Genomic DNA, 19,579 nt, shown 5'->3' on the forward strand with positions numbered 1-19,579 from the left:
AATTCACACTTTGTCTTACTTGCATTTTTTGTCTTTGCTTTCTCCCAGTCTCTCCTCCAGTGCTGACTGTTCCACCCGGACGTCAGGCTGTAAGTGTGCGAGAGGGAGGTAATGCCGAACTGGTGTGCTTAGTCGTAGATGGCAAACCACGTCCTCCTATACTGTGGTCACGGACAGAAAAGGACTTGCTAATGCCCTCGGGGCAGCCCACAGTGGAGACGCCTGATGGTCGCTTGAGGCTAAAGAACGTTAGCCGGGACATGATGGGGGCATACAGGTGCCAGACTGCTCCATACAATGGGCTTAACATTAAACGCAGAGAGGCACAGGTTCAACTCAATGTGCAGTGTAAGTATGGATCAGCGTACTTTCAGTTCAACATCCAAAATCCTTTGGCTTAAGCTGAATACAGGTCTCTCAGATTAAGAACATATCCTGGTGTCAGTAAGTCTAGGTTAGTGTAAACTCTTTTCAAATACTTTTTTGGGTGCAGCTTGTATACTATTAGGAAAATGCACAATAATACATGATAACACCAGCAAAAAAATTAATGATTCTGAAGGCGTCACAGAAGCTAGGAAGGAAACTGGCTGTTTAACTTCAGAGTGCAAAGTGCCTAACCTATTGCATCTCACACATTTTACATTTTCTGCAATTAATCGATCAAAGTTTTCAGTTACAATCAAGGAAATAATTTCATAATCCATTTATAAATTTATAAATTTGCTTACTTACAAAGAACTGAACAGTCTTTAACTTTTAGTAGAAGGTTGAATTGAATGGAAAGAGACAGAGTATTATTCTATGCTTGACTGTGGGGATGGTCTTATTTGGGTCATATTCAGCATTCGGTTTCCTACCGCCAATGCGGCAATTTGATATTAAAGAGCTTGATTTTGTTGTCATCTGACCGCAACCTTCTCCTGTTAGTTAGATGTTCACTAGCAAACTTGAGCAGGGGGCTACTACAGGATTGAAATCCTTTGGATCATTGACAAGCTCCTTCTGTGTATATATTTCTTGGGTTTCTGAATAATCACACCAGTAGTTGTCATCCTCCCACCAAGGTTCTTGCTGATGTTTTTGTAGCTCATTCCAGCTTTGTCAGGCTCTACAATCTTGTTCTTTGACAGCTTTTTGGTCTTGTCCATTGTGGTGGAGAGGTTGGAACGGAAGAAATGAATTAACTGGACAGGTGCACGCTAATTTCTGGACTTTAGGTTAATATTGTCTCTCTGTCCATTAAAATGAACATACGGCAAAAATGAATGACCTTTTATTTCTTTGTAAGTGGGCTAACTCAAAATTTTAGCAGAGGATCAAAGTATTGTGATCCCTTATAGGGGAGCATGTAGCGACTGAAGAGGGGAGAAAAACATGCTTACTAATGGGCAGCGAGTGGAAACACGTAGAGAAAAAATCATTTTGACAACTTTCCAACAGAGACCTGTTTCTGTAAATTAAAGAACATATCCTGGTTTTTTAAAAAACATTTATTTTACTTTTCCATTAAATTTAAATAATCACTTTTCTTTCTCTCACCCTCAGTGAAGTCATAACAGTTATACTTCACTAACAACTATGGACCCTATCAGCAGATAAGAAATTGTAAAAGGTGGAACAGAAAGCAAATGAGGACATACCTCTATTGCTCAGAGGCAGCTTTCACTAAACCTACTGCTTTCCCTTTGTGAACATTCGACTGAGGTCTGTCATTATAAAACTCCCAGAGGATCTACTTTGAGAGAGGAGAGGATGTGTCTTAGTAACGTAACGCATCATTTTGATACCTTTTTCCTTCCCATGAGGTTATCTTCTTTTACTTACTTTTACCATCCTGGAACTTTGACAGCCCTTATCAGTGCTAAGTCATGGAATGTGTGAGTACTACACATCAGCCTGCATATGTGTAAAACTGAGCAAGCCTTTTGCAAAACTTTCAGCCCTTTAAAAGAATATCTCTTCTTCCTTCAACTACTTGAATAAAAACATAACTTTTATTTCTCATTTATGTTAATGTTGTAAGAGTTAGACACTGTGGAATTGTAGATATAGTATATATAGCTTCTATATAAATATAGGTATATTAGGTATATACTAAAGAAACTGAGTATATTTTTAACCAGTTGACTTAGACAGTTGTTTTAAGTTGATACATAGATAATTTTTTTGCATGGTAGTCAATCTGTGAAGTCAGTTTTGAGGTAAACAGTCATTGATAAATTGTATATGTATTTTTTTTGTTGTCAAGGAACATTGAAACATTGTAACACTGAAAGTAAATTGTTTATTTCCATGGCTTCATTCATAGATTTAAAAAAACTCTCATTGTTCTGTTCATTCTGCCAAAAAAGTCAAAGGCTTTTTCTTTTATCTCTCCTAAAAACTGTATATTTATCAGGAAGTAAAGAACCAATTTCTGACCTACCTGATAAATACAAGCCCAAATTAGAGCCCTCTCCTCTCCTCCCCTCTTCTCTGCAAGGCGGATTTACAGGGCTTACTAATGCAGGCAGGGTGCAAGGGCGACACTCTGTGAGCTCTGCTGTCTGCACTGGCCAACTCTGATTAATGGACCAGGTGGCCACCGCACTATGGACAGCGAAAGAAACGGAGCAACGAGACAGCTACATGAGCAGGAATAGGAGTGAGCATAACGGGGTTAAGAGAGAGCTTGAAACAGGAAAGCATGGATGGTGATGGGGGGAAGGGGGAAGAGAGGATGAGAAGGTGCTAACAAAGCGAGGGACTGGTTGGCAAATAGAGAAACAAGAACATATTTCAGTGCAGCCAATCAAATTGTGGAAAATAAATTTCCCACTTTTATTCAGCTGCGCCTTTGTCCCCTGACTTAATTTGTTTATTTTATCACGTTTCTTTGCTTTATTCTGTTTACCACTGTTGATTGATGTGAGGGAAGGATGGCATCATTTTTTAAGGCCGATGTAATTAAGTGGATAGGCAGATGCTCGCCACTGTTTCCACTCTTGCCTCTCCCACTCCCACTTTTGCCTTGTATCACTTCTATACTTGCCCAGTGTTCCTTTTTTCCCTCCTGGAGAGGTGGCTGTTCTTCCTCATTGCCATTCTCATCATCATCAATCAGTTAACTGCTGGCCATGAGAGAAGACCTCTCTCTGTCTTGTCATTCTCTTTCTGCATCCTGCATTCTCTCATTCACTCCCCACCTCCCATACTCAATCACTGACTTCTCTCACTTTCACACTGCACGTTCCCTATCATTTGTCTTCCTCTTTGTCTTCTTCTTTAAGAGCGATCCTTTCTTCTCTCATCCCTCCTTACCCCTCATGCATGCTACCTTCCTCTCTCAGTCTCATGTAAATTGATTTTCTCTTTGTGCACTGTAAATGTTTGGCTTGGTCAGTGTTGCATTCCCGGATGAATTCATTTCGCATTCAATAAGATGGATAGCGATGGTGTGTTTACATGGATTATAGTCTTTTGACTATGAAACATTGCAACAGTGTGCTATGAGTCCTGAATGAGAAGCAAATAAATGCAAAAGCAATGCTCTGGAGAATTTTGGGGGAAAAAAGTTTAATTAGAAAGTAAAATAACCACAAAAAGTGGAATCTACTTGAGCAGTTGTTGAAATGAATATATTAGATGAGAAAGGGAACTGTGCTAGCTTAATGATTTCTAAATTGATTACATACCAACGTATAACTCACCTCTGTTTTCCTCCTTGCTTCTATTGCCATTCCTCCACGTTTTGCCTTTTTTCTTTATCCTTCTTATCTATTTCCAAAGTCAGCAATCAGTATGCATATGTGCTGTAAGTGGGAGCAGGGTGTGTGACCATACACTAATCAATCCACTAGGATTACAGTATGACCTTTGACCACTTACACATCCCTCAGCGTCGCACATCATCACATAGCTGTGGGTGTAAGGAGTAGCTAAACATTAGTTTTGAGAGATCAGAGAGGCAGTAATTGTATCAGAGTACACAACACTCAGTTAGCATTTGTGGGAAGAACTTTGGATACATGCTGGGAATCTAGACTATAAGCCAAAAGACAACCTAGTGGCTGAGACGTTAAATGCTTTGGTGGTTTGCGATCTTTTTAGCATTCAGGTGCTTACTCACATTTCTTTGACTGGAGTGCTGGCATAGAATGGTAAACTGATTTCAAACAAGAATTTGGTTTGGCTGTGTATACCCGTCCGTAGCAAAATAAACAACAGCAACAAGAAAAAAATATATTATTGAAAGTTTTAGTCATAGTGAATTTAAATGTATTTTCTTCAGTTCTTTAGCTTTCAAGAATATGTATTAAATGGATAATGTGTTCAGGCAGGTTATAGCTCTCAGCTTATCTATTCTGGTTTCTGATGTGTAAAATGCAGAAGCTGCTGAATCCTTAAACTTAAATTACGTTAGTCTTTAAAAAGGTGTAACATCTGTGTGTAAATAAAACATTACTTGTCTAGCATCTTTCTTTCAATTGAGTGCAACTCAGCGTAATCAATTAGTAATAGACATATATTATTAATTTAATTAGTAACACTATTAACATTGACTTTATAAGACAGAAAAAGAAGAGAGTTTTTAACCATTATTTTTAATCTCTATATATAGCTATACTGTAGAGGCAGGTTTAGGTTTCTGTTTAATCATATCAACACCTCCATTGTCAGCCAACCAGAGATTTTGATATTGTATAAAACACAATAACAGGATCTCTGTTTCTCTTTCCCTCCCTGCTCCTTGCTTTACATTATCTTACCGTCTTTTTCTTCCCTCCATACTGCAGCTCATTCTGTCTGTCTAAATTACAGGCATAACATAGATTAGACTATAATTACACATCTGTGTCTGATAAACTTGATTCATAAGGGGCGCTAGTCATGCTGTATCACCTCTGGGCCTTAACACCAGATCTCATCAACGTTAGTACTGCAGTACCACCATTAGCATCTTGTCTATTATCTACATGATTAGCCAGGGGTGAAGTAGCTGGCTGGTGATTTGTGGCACAGTAATTTGGCTGTGTTGTGTCTTGGCTGACCCCAGGGCAGCAGTGGCTGGTCAATCATTAACCACAAAGGCACACATCACTGTTGACAGGTTAATTACAACTGGTTAGGATAGGTTAGAAGCAGGGATGAGAGTGTGGCTCGAAACGCCTGATCCCTTGTGGCAATAACAGTTGTTTTGTGTTGGATGATTTGTAACAACACATTTTTTATAATGGTTTAAGAAAATCCACTTTGCAAAGAACATAAAGAAGTGAGACATGGATGACACTGTCTTTGCAGTCCATTTGGTACTACATGTCTAAGACGAGTTTCTGAGATTAAATGTGGGTTTTTTTGGAAATGTCTGTTTCAGTTTATCTTCATTCCCTTATGATGAAAACAATTTTTAACATTAGAAACCAGCTAGACCGAACTAATTTTCAAATGTTTATCTGCATTCATAATCACAAATTAAGTTACTGCACAGTTACTGAATATAAGTAAGAGAGAATAAAATAAGGATTCAACTCTACAATAAAGTACTTGTGCAAAAACCTAATAATGAGTATTAGACTTGCAATAACAGTGGCAAGGCTGTTTAAAAAATGCTACTGCTGCACTTGCATAAAAACAGAGTATAATATTCACTCTATTATTAAAACACAAGTGTTTATTTTTCTGCAGACCCTCCCATTCTGGACCCAGTCTTTCAAGATGTCCGTTCCAGGAACTATCAAATGGTAACCCTGAGATGTACAATCCTACGATCAAACCCTCCTCGCCTAACAGACATCCGCTGGTTCCGTAATGGTGACTTCATCCGTATGCCAATGCCAGACCTGAAGGAGACACCGGAGCTGAAGTTCAAACTGGAACCCACCAACAATGGCTCTTACGAGTGCCGAGTGAGCAATACTGAGGGAACATCAGCATGCACATTTAATGTCTCTGGTGAGTGTGCCATTAATGGAAAAAAAAGTCGTAATCCTCTTATTATCAGTTTTATATTCCTGTACTCATGCACCCTTACCTCCATATAAAGATTTAGTTTTCCTTCTGTGTCATTCAGTAATTTTTATAAAACATTGTTGCTCTATATCGCTCTCTGTCATACAGCACAACCATACAATGCTGAGTTTTACTTTGATACACCCAACCCTGTCCGGATTCTGAAAGGAAACAACTATTCCTACAATTTGCAGTGGACACAAAAAGAACCCGATGCCACAGATCGCATCATAGGATACTGGATTAATGTTCGAAAGGTAAAGTTCCCCCATATTTAATCCATCTATATAAATAAATAAATAAATAAATATATATATATATATATGTACTGTATGCCTATTTGCATGCCTCATTACACACATATCCTGCGTGTGTAGTATCTTATAGTATCATTCGTGAGATCTTGACAAGAGGCAAGTGCAGTGGATTGACAAACACCAACTCACTGACTTTGTTTATCAAGCACTCATGATACTGATTTGATTGGTCTAACTTTATCCAAGGCAAACTTTGGTCACCTGCCTTTGTAAAAATCACCTCTAGCTTTAGAGGTGACAGCTTGTATAGATAAAAAGCATACACACAGGACTGTAAGCAGGAAAGTTTACATTCTAAGTAAACATGGGGCTTTATGAGCTTGGGAAGTGTCAGAGTGTCAGACATGTGTAGACAGTCAAAGCCACTCATTTCCTTTCACTCATGCACTCAACTTTACTTTTAGGATTGTATTGTATGTTTTTTTCTTTTTTTATAAAAAAAAGTTTTGTATTAAACACACTTGTGTTTCCTTGCAGTGATATATCACTCTGAGGCTATTCCTAGGCAGGATTTATCAGCCTTCTGGACTTTTTATTTTAGATTTGCCACATATATTTAATTTGCTGTCTGGATCTGAGTGCCAGACTAGTACTAATGTGTTTATTACCAATTCCACAATGAAAGGAATGCCATCTTTTAACCACATGAGTCGAGAGACAGTTAGCATTTTTTAAATCCATTTTCATGTTTTAGCTTGCCCTCAAAGGATTGACTTTCTATTGAGGCCACTACATTTCTGGAACCCCGTGAAGGTTGTTAAATGAGTCTTGCAGTCACAAATTAGATTAAGCGTGTACTGAAGAAGCTTTTAAAACCTTAACTTCTTTCAACTCAATTTTGAGCCAAAACAAGGTGATGTTTTCACCATGATCTGATACACCACATTTATGTACGTTTGCATAAACTCGTAGGCTTTATGACTGACCCTCGACGAAATCCAGTACTTTCGGAGCCCCTAATAGGACAATGATCTAAAATTAGGAACCTCTGTCCACAATAGTAGAGCACCCTGAGGCCATGTTCTTGTTATGTTTCAAGCATCTACTCGTATATTACTGGCCTTTGTCAGAAGACATGAAGGTAGTGGTGAATTATACACAACTGGCTGGGGTTGGGTATGGTGTGCATGCATGTGTGTGAGAGAGAGACACTTAAACAGAGGGAACGTGAGGACTGCCAGCTTGCTTTTGTGTGGATGAATAGTTAATTCCCCTCCTGCTTCAAGACTTGGCTGCTTACCTTATTAAGTAAGGCTCTTCTGGGAGACAGAAAATGAGCACTAGTCTTCGTAAGATGCACATTAGATTGCATGCCTAAGCTCTCTGAAAACTCACTCTTCCTCCTTTGTTTCATCAACCTCTCCTGGCTGTCCTCGCCTTTTCTGCTATGTATCCTTATTTCACTTTAGTCTCTTACCTACTGTCCGTCCCATTTCTTTCTCCCTTTGTGCCTTGGTCACACTTTTGCATTCAGTCCTTCCAGCCCTCTCGGTCTCTCTCTCTCCCTCTTTCTCTCTCTCTCTCTCTTTCTCTCTCTCTCTCTCTCACCATCTCCGTAAACTGCAAACCTAATGGCATTTGATGTCGGGTGAACCATGGAAAGCGGAATAGCACTGATAAATAGTGGCTGCAAGTTCTTATGCCGACAGTGTTAAAATAATGAGTTGCATTAAGTGGCAGTTTAGGACTTCTTAAATGTTGTTAAGCTTTAATTGAATTTCAAGGTTTTTACCTGAATGGTTTTTTTTATGTGTTCATTAGAGAGTGAAAAGAGACAGAAAAATAAGGAAGGCATGGAGGTTGTGAGCAAGAAAGTGAACGGAAGAGTGCGAATGGAGAGAAATACGATGCAAATTAAAGAAAAACATCAAATCTCACTGGCCCTCTCAACTATTAAATAGAGTACGAGAAAATTCAAATGTAATACCATCTCAATTTCACAACCCATCTATTTCTGAAACATTTTCTCCAGCTCATCCTTTTAACGCCTTGGCACTCTATCTTTTTAGCACCTACAAAATGATATGGGGGTCTCATGAGAAACAAGCAGGTATAGAGGGGAATACAAGAGGACTCTGTTCGTGTAGAACAGCACTCTTCATCGCAGATCTGACTACATGACTATAACTTTTATACTTTTTGCTTCAGCTTGATTTTTTTATTATGTGTGAATAGGTATGTTTTAAATGAGATTTAATGCAGGTTTATTCTGTTTTATGCCTGAAGAATATGAATGTATTTCATATTGTATAACTGGCATTAATATATTTACTCGTTTGAACAAGGAATGTCCTTGTGTGTGTGTGCGCATGGCAGTTTATGTGGTTTACACCAAGACTCATTGGCAGGCTATGAAATCCTTGCTTACACGTCTTAATTTAGTTTCATTCTCCCTGCAGGGGGTTTCCCTGTGTTTGAATTAACAGTGTTGACAGGGCCTTTTTTTAAAAAGCCTGTCCTCACTCCACGTTTCCTCGAGAGATAATAAATTAATATGTGATAATTTTACCTTTTTACCGCAAGAGCAGCTGATTTACTTTTGTTTCTCAAGGCTTTGATATTATTTTGTCTCACACACATAGAAAGCTCAGGGTTTATGTCATCAGAATTCTTCTGTGATGCATGTGCACTCATGTGTTATGTAAATAAATATGATTCAAACCCAAGAGGGTCAAATTTGTAGAATTTCTTTGCTGAAAAGTAGTTACACATTATCAAAATCTAGAAATACACATAAACAACTGGGAAGAACAAGAAAGGTTTAACGTGCTGGTCATCAAACTTGAAATGGACATTCAGAAAGCTGCTTAGTAAACATGTCTTTAACTCTAAGAGAAAGTGAATCAGTCTTTTGCTTTGCTTTAGTTGCATATATTTGCATGCAGCTATGTTGAAGTTTTCAATTCAGTTTAATTCATTTCAACCATCAACAATTTAGCGACAATTGGCAGCTCAAGACACTTTATTATGTATTGCAAAATAAAGTTCCTGCTATTGTATATTACAGATAAAAATCCCATTGATTAAAAATGTACCTTTGAACAAACACTTGACTACTGCGAAGAACAAAAAATAAAAGATTACATGAAGAAAGGCAGCACTAGGTTCAGGACGTGCACCATCTGCAGTGACCTGTTGGAGTAAGGGGAAAGCAAAGAAAGGAAAGAAGAGCACAGAGAGAGCATTACATAGAGAGGTCTCCACTTAGAGGGATGAAGGCAGTGGTTGTCTGCAGCTGCCACAGCTATGGAAACACGGGTGTTTCCAATTGATTGAGAAGTCGAGTTGGTGAAGTCTCCTTTGATCCACTCAAAACAGTCCTCTACCAACTGTACAAACGATGACTAGCTGACACTGGAGTCTCTCACTGCTTGTGTGCTGAAATATTTCACTGTGTGTGCTTACACTGAAGCTAGCTGATTGAACTCTGTTATTTCACTTTGCTCTCTCTTCATTTTATGATTTTTTTCTGTAGGCTTGTAAATCAAATTTATAAAACTCTGGTCTTTTTCCTGACTGACTCTAACCGCATCTTTCCATTAACCTCGTATGCAATAACATGGCCTTGGTGAATGTTTTTGAATATCCTTATTAACTCTTGCCAATCAGAAACTACTTTTTTACTTCTGTCCTTACATACACTCACTGGACAGTTTATTAGGTACACCTTGCTTCAGAACTCCCTTAATTATTTAGGGCAAAGATTCAATAGGGTGCTGGAAACATTCCTCTGTGGTTTTGGTCCCATTCTATGCACGTGTTGAGGGTCACATATGGCAACAGACTCAATAAACTGATCTGCAAGGCCAGTAGTGTTGTGGGGATGGAGCTGGACTCCTTTAAGGTGGTGTTGGAGAGGCGGATCTTGTCCAAGATAAGGACAATGCTGGACAATACCTCCCCCCCCCACTCCCTGATGAGGTAGCCAGTCACAGAAGCACGTTTAGTGAAAGACAGATTACCCAAAAAGATTGGTTGTGTTGTATAATCACAGATGCTCTTCTGCATATCTTGGCTGTAAAGATTCATTATTGTATTTGCTGTTGCCTTACTGTCCCTATTGCTATAACTTCAATTGCCTTTCTCCCTGATTCTAAGGTTATATTGAACATATCTACATTCCTCAGTGACCTGAGTTGCTGACATGTCATTAGCTGATTAGATATTTGTGAAAAGATGTTCTTAATAAAATAGGCTGGTTAGTGTATAGCATGTTTGCATTTTAAGAAAACATGTTATGCATGTTTTCAGAAAGATACAAAACCAGGAACGTTACACATATTCTCCCATTGTTCTGTTTTTTTACAGTCAGCATGACTTTAAAACTAATGTAAGGAAAATATCAACCTGGTAACCAAGAAACCTCTTTAGCCATCTTTAGATGGAAATTAGTCAGCTAACTCCCTTCTAACTTCTAAGTCCATTAAACTTCATAAGTCCTGTTTCTCATGATGACTGGATGTTAAACTTAATTGTTACACCTGGTAGAGCAGCCACACTCATCATTTTATTTAATATGAAAGAATTTAGACAGTTTTTAACTCTCAGTGATGTTGCAGTGTTTGTTTGACTTTGGAACCTGAAGAGGACCTGGAAATGGCTAATGACATCAGACTTAAAGAGCGAATAGTCTCTCTCTCACACTAGCCAACTCGTTTTATTGCCTAAACCACATTGACTGGTTTTGGTGCCTAAACCTGCATATACACTGGAAGCAATTTGCTCATTGCTGTGAATTGCTTTCAGTGTGTATGTTGCTTAAGCCTAAGAAAACATCAAGATCAAACCAAACAACACACAAAAATGAAGCTAAAGCCTAAAAGAAACCAAAGAAAGTGTAAAAATCACGAATTCAGTGTGTGATTCTGGTGACAAAGTGACTTACTCAAATTCAGCTATTGCCAGAAATGAAATATAATTTATATTTGTATTCTTTCCATTTCTTTGTTTGTTTGTTTTTATCCATTTTTATTCAAAAAATCCCTTTCCTGTCTGAATATTCTTCACCTCTTTTCTATATTGACCAGTCTAAACCCAAGTTGTGTGTGTTATATCACTGAAGTTGTTCAGCTAGTAGCTGACCTGCCTTCACATAATAACTATTCAGGTTCTTGCACTCTAAGATTTAGCCACACACAGTCACACAAAGTGTCTCTGTGCAAGCACACAGTCCACATTACCATATATATGAGAGATGAAAAATATTCATGATGAATTAGAGTTGTACATTAAATCAAATATAGGAATAATTTATGTACATAACTAGCCCAACAAGGCAGATACACACGTATGTTTGCACACAGATAGACCACATAGGCCTTTGTAAGCATAACTTTTCAATAGACAGAGTGCAAAGAAATGCATCAAGTATCAGTAAATTGCTGGATCAGTCATAAAAGAGAACCATTAACAGACTATAATAGAAAAATTAACCTTAGCACAAGGCTGCCTCGCCGTATGCTGTCAGTCCACATTTCTGTCATTTACAGATCACTCTGCCTCCACGGTCCTATTTCATAGCACAAGTTCTCCTGCTCTTGCCCTCTTTTACACAATATTTGTCTTGTTGTGTCTTTATTAAAAGTCCGATGGCAATACAGATGAAAATGCTGTTTGGCTGAAAGTGTCTGTACAGCAGGCAATATGTCAGTCCCACTCCTGTCTCATTCTGTTGTTCCCTTTGTACTATTTTGTTGCACTCTTACCCCTTTCCCCTTGCCTGTCACATAGACTCACACAAATAAGCATAGAGACACTGACAATATGTCCTGCTGAAGAAAGCAGAGAAAGACAGAGGCAGGGTGAAACAGACTTCAACCTGTGGTAGGAGCAGCTGGTTTCTCTAAGTCACACTTCAGCACCTCATTGATCCACTGGTCCTAGTTCCAAAGAGTGTATGTGCATGTGTGTTAAAGTCCCCTCATAGTTTTTCAGTATCATTAATCTCCAGCGCACTGCATGTACGTGTACACACACATACACACTGCCCACTCATTAATAAAGGATAATATATTTCCAAAACTCAGGCAGATATTCACTCATCTCTTCTTGCTAACACACACTCTATACATTTTAAATGTGCATAACTTTTCTTTCCTGCTGTATTCCATATAAATATGCATATCCGATGTGTGAGCAGAGTGTAAATGTTTTTTATGGCTCAATATGAGCATAAGTTGGTGCTAAAAGGGTGCAATTCATAGTCTTCTGCATCATATGATAGTGTAAATGCTCCAGCAACGGAGCAAATATCTGAGGAAATCACTCATCTGCAGTTGGAGTTGCAGTTGATTACAATAAATAATAAGCAACAACAGCACCAAAAGAATGGACAAATGATATTCATATCATGCCCTATAGTACTTGACAAGACTCGTTGCTTTTGGAGAAATTGAAGCCGTAAACCATTTTTGGCCTAAAACTTTATTAGGCTGTATTATTGCTTTTACTTAAAATTACCTTCTTCGAGTTTTTAGTGAATGGATCATTAGGTCCATTGTATATCAGCCATGGACTAATGGTCTCAAGTATTTTGGTTAGTTGCATTGCAACAGGAATGTTGGATGTTTGGATGTTTGTTTGTTTTTTAGCAGTTCAGTTTTTAGATACAATTTATACTATTTTATACTTAAAAATATTTAAGTGGAAGAAGTGTTTTTTTTGTTTGTTTGTTTTTTTCTGTAAGCAGTTATTTAGCTTTCATGGTCTCTATTGGTGGAGCTACAAAAGGGATCGCCAATGTCTGGCAAAAAGGGCAAACTTCATTTTGGAAAAACTGAAATGGAAACACCAAGAGTGGCACTGAGAAAAGAAGTTTGCCATCATGGCACAATGTCTGGTGAGGATGCATGGACTTGATACCAAGCATGTTGCTGAGCACACACTTGGGCTGTGGCTGCCGTTGGGGTCTCGCACAGTAATTGGAGTTGTACAAAGTTTTTGGCAGGCCAGGCAGGAGTCAGCTCAGTCTAGCAGAGTTGGAATTTGTGTCAGTGAGTAGACATCCAATGAAAACTGCACACCTCAAATTGAGGGAGGATGTCAGAGCACAGAGTACTATAGCAATTATAGCAAAAGTAACTAAATCCACCAGTGATTTAATGTTAAATTAGAACAGCAATTGAGCCTATAAGGGCATTTTTAATAGATATACCTTTATATAAATCTATATATATATTTTTATCGCAGTGTCACTCAAGAAGTATGAAATGTCATATCTAGGAGATCCTAAATCCAAATTCATGCTGAATATAAAAAAAAAATGTGTCTGTAATTATATGATGTTCACAAAACTTCAGCTGCTGACTATCTGAGAAAACTGTACAGGAGACATTTATCATAAACACAAAACCATGTGCACACTTAAACACACAACACCCGCAGTATACACACACTTCTGTGCTGCATGTGTTACCTGATAATGGCATGCTGTGGGTGTACTAAGCTGTTATGGTGGAGTGGCTGACCTAATGCATTAGATTGAGCTCACTGTCAGGTCTTTAAGTAGCTGGGATCAGAGGCAGATACACAGCTAATGGATCCTTCTCTCCGTGGGTGGAATAACACAGCAATAGCTCTATTTAATGGAAAAAAAGACTTAACTTTAAAAGAATGAGAAGACACCAATTGGTTGAGCTCAATATCTTAACCATTTTAATATTTCATATGAATTATAATGATACACAGCCAAATAAGTTATTGGAAGTTGGAGGGGTTTTAAAGATTGTATTTATATTTAAAAGCATGCATGATTGAAAAGTGCTGCTATTAAACAAACTTATTGAGTCCCTATTGTGGAAACAGAAGTGGAAATCACATAACTTGCTCAGAGCACTAAAACTAACCAACAGGTATTTTTAAACATCAAAATTGATGTGGGAGACCACTGATATACCGAAACTAATGTAGCCTCTTCTGGCCTTTAAAGCTCTTAGAGAGAATCAATTTTAGGAAGGCAGCTTGTATACTTTATTTTGAAAATAAAGTAGACTGAAAACATACCTAAGCTATGTTGGTTGGGAATATACCCCAGAAAGGTAAGTTTATCCCTATATGTAATTTCACATAAAAACATACACTAATGTGATTTGATAATGAGTTGTTAAAAAATGAGCTGCCATGTTTTACATTTTTTTTTTTTTTGCTCCAAAAAAACTTCAACCCTGTGTCTGATGTTGTTTGTGTATTTAAATGAAAGTGCTGGGGTATTATGACTATTATACTAGTAAGGATTAGGATTGCATGAAAATCCTCCAGATGCGAGATGAGCTGGAGTTGTTAAATGAGTTGTGGCTTTTTCCCAGTGACTTCTGAATGACGAAATTTTAGGACATCCAAGTAAAGTGATAGAGCTGATGGGGTATGACCAAAGATGAACGAACCCAAAATGAAAAGAAAGAAAGGGGAATGGGAAATATGCCTGACACCACTGACACGTCCTTATGTGACTCCTTTACCCTTTCTCCTACTCAGTCAAATCATTGTATGTACAGTTTTTTTTACACTTTTGACCAAGTACATTTGCACATTAACAAGCCTTCATCTTTTCTATTTGTGTGTATGTGTTTGTGTACCTATGTATGAATGCAGAACAAGCAAAACCTGCTGTCAAAACAAATAGACCTCAAGGGTAAGACACCAGAAAAGGGTGTTCTGATGTCCTACGCAGTATCAGACCTGAAAATCCCTCTGTCCTACGAGGTCCGGCTGGCCCCTATTACCACCTACAGCACTGGGGACTATGTCAGTCGAATCATCCAGTATTCAGAACGTGAGTCTCTCTTAAAATCCTCGATCTTTGTCTGCAGTCATTAGATATTTTTTTAACCCAACCATATACTTACACAGAGCATAGATCAATTGATGGGTTGTTCATGTTTGAGTGCTAATCAATATTATCATAATTCTTTTTACAGCCTACACTTACCCAAGACCTTCAGGTGAGACTCAACTGCCATCCTTTGCTCTTGTACATTTGATCACCTTTAACTTTCTTTTTCAACCTGATTTATAACAGAGTCATGTTGAATTCTGATGAAGGTTTAAATAAGCATGTTTGCTCCAAGCAGTGTCAGCACAAGTCTGCCAAGGCAAAGGTTCCCAACACGCGACCCCGTGACTCATGACCCTTAATCATATTGTTGCGATGAAAATAATGGGGTAACAAAAAATGATGGGTGAAACAAGCTCTATAGAACTTTAAATGTCTTGAAATGGTGACAATGGGAGAAGGATATCAGGTCGGTTATGATGGTATGATTGGCTAGGCTTGAAAAATTTCAAATACAAAATGTGGGCCATTCTGTATGTTTTAAACTTGATCAGGCTATATTAAAACTATGTTCCATCTCATCATAGATTTTTAGTTCCTTTCTCTCTCTGTTAGCCCCCTCTGTCTGTCACAGTTTTCCACCAGCGTCTATCCTGGTCCTGCCTCTCTCTTACCATCCCTCTCTCTTTTTCTCAGTCAATTGCATCTTGTCTATTTTCTTCATTAAGAGACACGCAGCATTTTTCTGGCAGGAGTGTCAGTTGGCTCCATCAGGGTGAGGCAATTAAAACAACAGCAGATTGGAACAGACTGCGAGAACAACAGTGTAAATTGAAAGGAGCGCATGTACTAGAGCAGGGTGTGAATAGTAATAGATTAGCTCCCTGAAACAGAGAGACGCACACACGCCGTCCTCTTGGGGAGCACAAGCCATATGCATCTGCAGCGGACTGTGTGTGTCCGGGAAGCTTTTACTGATGCTGTCAGCTTGGATGGTTTTAGATGGCTGTTGTTATACTCTCTTGGCTCAATTTTCATTTGTTTAGTGAGTCTCTGATAATTGCTCTCCAGATGGGCTAATGAAGGTGACTACACCACGGAAAGAAGGCTCTTTATCTTGCTTAACAAGAGACATTAACATCAACGACGACAAAACTCGGGGTGTTCTTCAAAATATCTTTTTTGTCCTTAATGATCTATGTGACAGTATCAAAGTGTCTCTCAAAGCATATTAATGGGAAAACATTAAAAGAATCACATAGCTCAGAGAAGATTAAATGTTCAGGGAAACTGCATCTCATTAAAGCTTTTACCTAATTGTGTTTATAGATTATATTCACAAGGTGTCAACAGCCAGTAGGAGCACTCAAAAACAAGAAAGGTAGACTCGTACTTCTACTGTCAGGTCCAAAATAAGTCAAACAAAGAAATTGCAGTTTTGCCGTTACACACTTGCACAGTGGATTTTTAATCAAATAATCAATATACGAATAAAGTGCAGACCAAGGTTGTTATAGTTAACTAAAACTAAACTAACAACTAAAACTAAATGTGCAAAAAACATTTTAGTTAAATAAAATAAAAACTTATTAAGAAAATTAAAGCTGGCAGAAATGATTTTGTGAAAAAACTACCAAAAATAAAATGAAAATACAGAGGAAATAGCCTCAGTTTTAGAATCTGCTAGTTTGGTAAAAATGATATTACAACTTACCACATGAGGCTGTGATGGGTGCGTTTACTGAGATTTTGGATGTCAAAAAGTCTGCGAATCAACTGCTTTCAAAAAGTGCTGCTTTTTATTACAATAGCTATACTGATTTTTCAAAATCTTTGCCTCTGACATATGCAGGCTCCATTCAGTAATACTTAAAATGACTAAAACTAAATGAATCTACTGAATCAAAACTGAAATATAAACAAAACAGTCAAAATAAAATTGCATAACTCTGTAGCAGCTTTAATTCAACAGTTGACTGACACGTAGTGTTATGGTCGTTTTTAATAAAGGACACATCATATTTGACTTTATTCAAATATTTAATTTGTATTTTAGAGCTTTTTACAGTCATTTTAATTATAAGACCCAAAGAGAGCACATGTGAGGGATGGAATCATTTGGCTAAAAAAACAAAACAAAACATAAAGCCAAATAAATCTATTAGAGGCATAGTAAAAATTAACTTTATTGGAGTAGCCAATATCACAATCTGGTACGTTCTTTTCAAGATTGTACCAGATTGTGGTACCAGCTCAGCAAAAGCAAAAAGCCTGAAAGACCACAGAAGACAGTTCCAAAGTGTGATGACAGAATTTTTTATGGTTAAAAAATAACTTAAAAAACATTCAACCAACTCAAGAACACTTTCAAGAGTTACACATATTATTGTCAAGGTTTATAAATCAGAGACATTTTCAGGAGTGGAAATAAGATGGTTTGCAACAAGGAAAACACATAAAAGAGCCTGCCGGAAAAAAAAATTTCTTTGGACTAATTACAAATTTGTACCAGAAGGATGGTGAAGAGAAAAGTATGGAAAAGGAGAAAAACGACTCATGATCAAAGCATACCACAGTATCCATCAAACATGTTGGAGGCAGCGGACATAGGTTAGGGCATGTATGGCTGCCAGTGGAACCAGGACACTAGTCTTTATTGATGATGTGACTGCTGACAAAAGGAGCAGAATGAATTCTTAAGTGTGCAGGGCTATATTCTCTGCTCAGATTCAGCGAAATGCTGCAGAACTGACCCGATAATGCTTCAGTGCAAATGGATAATGACCCAAAGCATAATGTGAAAACTACTTTCTCAAGGCAAAGAAATTGGGCAGTCACGTGATGGACCCAATAGAGCATACGTCTTCATTATTAAATACAAAATTGAGTTCAGAATGACCGACAATCAAGAAGCAACTGAAGGTGGCTACAGTAAAGGCCTAGCAGAGCATCTTGTGGGAGAAAAGCAAAGGATTTTCGTCCAAGCATTAAAAACAATCCTGTTAGTTATTTTTTTTTGTTTTTTTTGTAAAACCACTTGAATTAAAGCTGAATGTCTGCACTTCAATCACATATTGGTTGATTGATTTAACATTAACTGTGTAGGTGTGCTGAGGTGAAGCTCCAACAATGTGTTTTGGTCCAACAACATTTGTTTTTTTCATATCACACAGTTCAAGATAGATTTAATGAAATCTTGGTCTCAATCTGTCTTGCACTTCACAAGGTCAGTTTGAGGCATGTCAAACTGTACCATGAATGTGTGGTGAACCATAGCACTCCCAACATAGCACTCCCAACAGAGTGTATAAGAGCAGAGGCATATACACTTGTACCACCCGTCTGCAGTTTTATTTTGAAAATGAGTCAGTATTATGGTATATTCCCTACATACCAGAGTTTTCTTGTTTTGTTGGTTTGATTTTAAACATAAGTCAAAGCAGTCGTTAGTACACTAACAATATGAACTTTGCATATTCAACGAACTTTGCTAGAACCTGTCTTTAGCCTTTAAGTTTCCAAACTGGCACATTGTATTTGACTCTCACTGCTATTTAAAACTACAGAATTAGATGAACAGCCACAAATTTTACAACATTTGTAATTGCCATATGTCTGGATGACTAAATATTTAATACTGCTTTTATTTTCATGATGAGTAGTAGTGTTATACAATATCAGGTGAGCATTTTTTCACTGAATTGCACAGTCAATACAAAGGAGAAGACTTGAATCTAATGCCTACTTTAGTGCAATTCATTATTCCAGGTATTTTTAATTTCCTTTTTTTAATCGTTTTACACAGTTTTAGTCTGAGAATGTAAGAGTCATACTTTCAATTATACATAATATGTATACCAGTGCCTCCTACGTGGTGCCTATCACTTTGTCAGTAATTGCTTAGCTGTCTGGTTTGAAGTGCACATTGCAGAGGTCATTATAGACCTTTATAGATGTTGCCATTTGTTTCCTGGGAAAGGTGGGTGAAAAAAAAAAGAAACAGCCTTCTATGTCATCTACAGTTTGTAATGTCACCCACTTGACATGTCAGTGATTTAATGTGTTTTTCTATCTTCTTTTTTTTGTAACAACACACACACCTCAGACCATGTGTGTGGCTTTGAAGATGAGCGCATATGTGGCTTCTCTCAAGACCGGAGTGATATCTTTGACTGGACGAGACAAAATCACCTGACGCAGAATCCCAAGCGGTCTGCAAACACTGGGCCAGACACTGACCGCAGTGGAACAAAGGAGGGTGAGGAAACTATGACTCATCTAAACTGAAATACAAATGTAATGTGGAAGTGTAAATTCAAAGGCACAGAAACAAAACAAATGTGTATGTACAGTCAAGATCATTCATCTTCAGACAATGTGCTTTTTTGCTGTTGTTGTTGTTGTACACGCACTGTTTCACGGCAATTATAAATAAAATATGGGATAATACATTAGTGTCAGGTCTCAACTTTAGAGTGAGTAGTTCTACATTAACATACAG

General features: G+C 37.8%; 1 protein-coding gene across 2 annotated transcripts in view; it reads left to right on the forward strand.

The window, feature by feature from the left end:
- The window catches only part of mdga1 (MAM domain containing glycosylphosphatidylinositol anchor 1), a 186,610-nt gene that overhangs the window by 129,956 nt on the left and 37,075 nt on the right, over nucleotides 1-19,579 (forward strand). For both annotated transcript variants that reach the window (XM_005733341.1, XM_005733342.1), the window contains exons 9-14: nucleotides 49-348; nucleotides 5,668-5,934; nucleotides 6,100-6,248; nucleotides 14,898-15,078; nucleotides 15,224-15,247; nucleotides 19,184-19,336. In XM_005733341.1, coding sequence (XP_005733398.1) covers nucleotides 49-348; nucleotides 5,668-5,934; nucleotides 6,100-6,248; nucleotides 14,898-15,078; nucleotides 15,224-15,247; nucleotides 19,184-19,336 — 1,074 coding nt within the window. The remainder of the gene's footprint in view (nucleotides 1-48; nucleotides 349-5,667; nucleotides 5,935-6,099; nucleotides 6,249-14,897; nucleotides 15,079-15,223; nucleotides 15,248-19,183; nucleotides 19,337-19,579) is intronic.

Source organism: Pundamilia nyererei, unplaced genomic scaffold, assembly GCF_000239375.1.
Source record: "Pundamilia nyererei isolate P.nyererei 1_Seehausen unplaced genomic scaffold, PunNye1.0 scaffold00051, whole genome shotgun sequence".
In the NCBI taxonomy this organism is placed as follows: Eukaryota; Metazoa; Chordata; class Actinopteri; order Cichliformes; family Cichlidae; genus Pundamilia; species Pundamilia nyererei.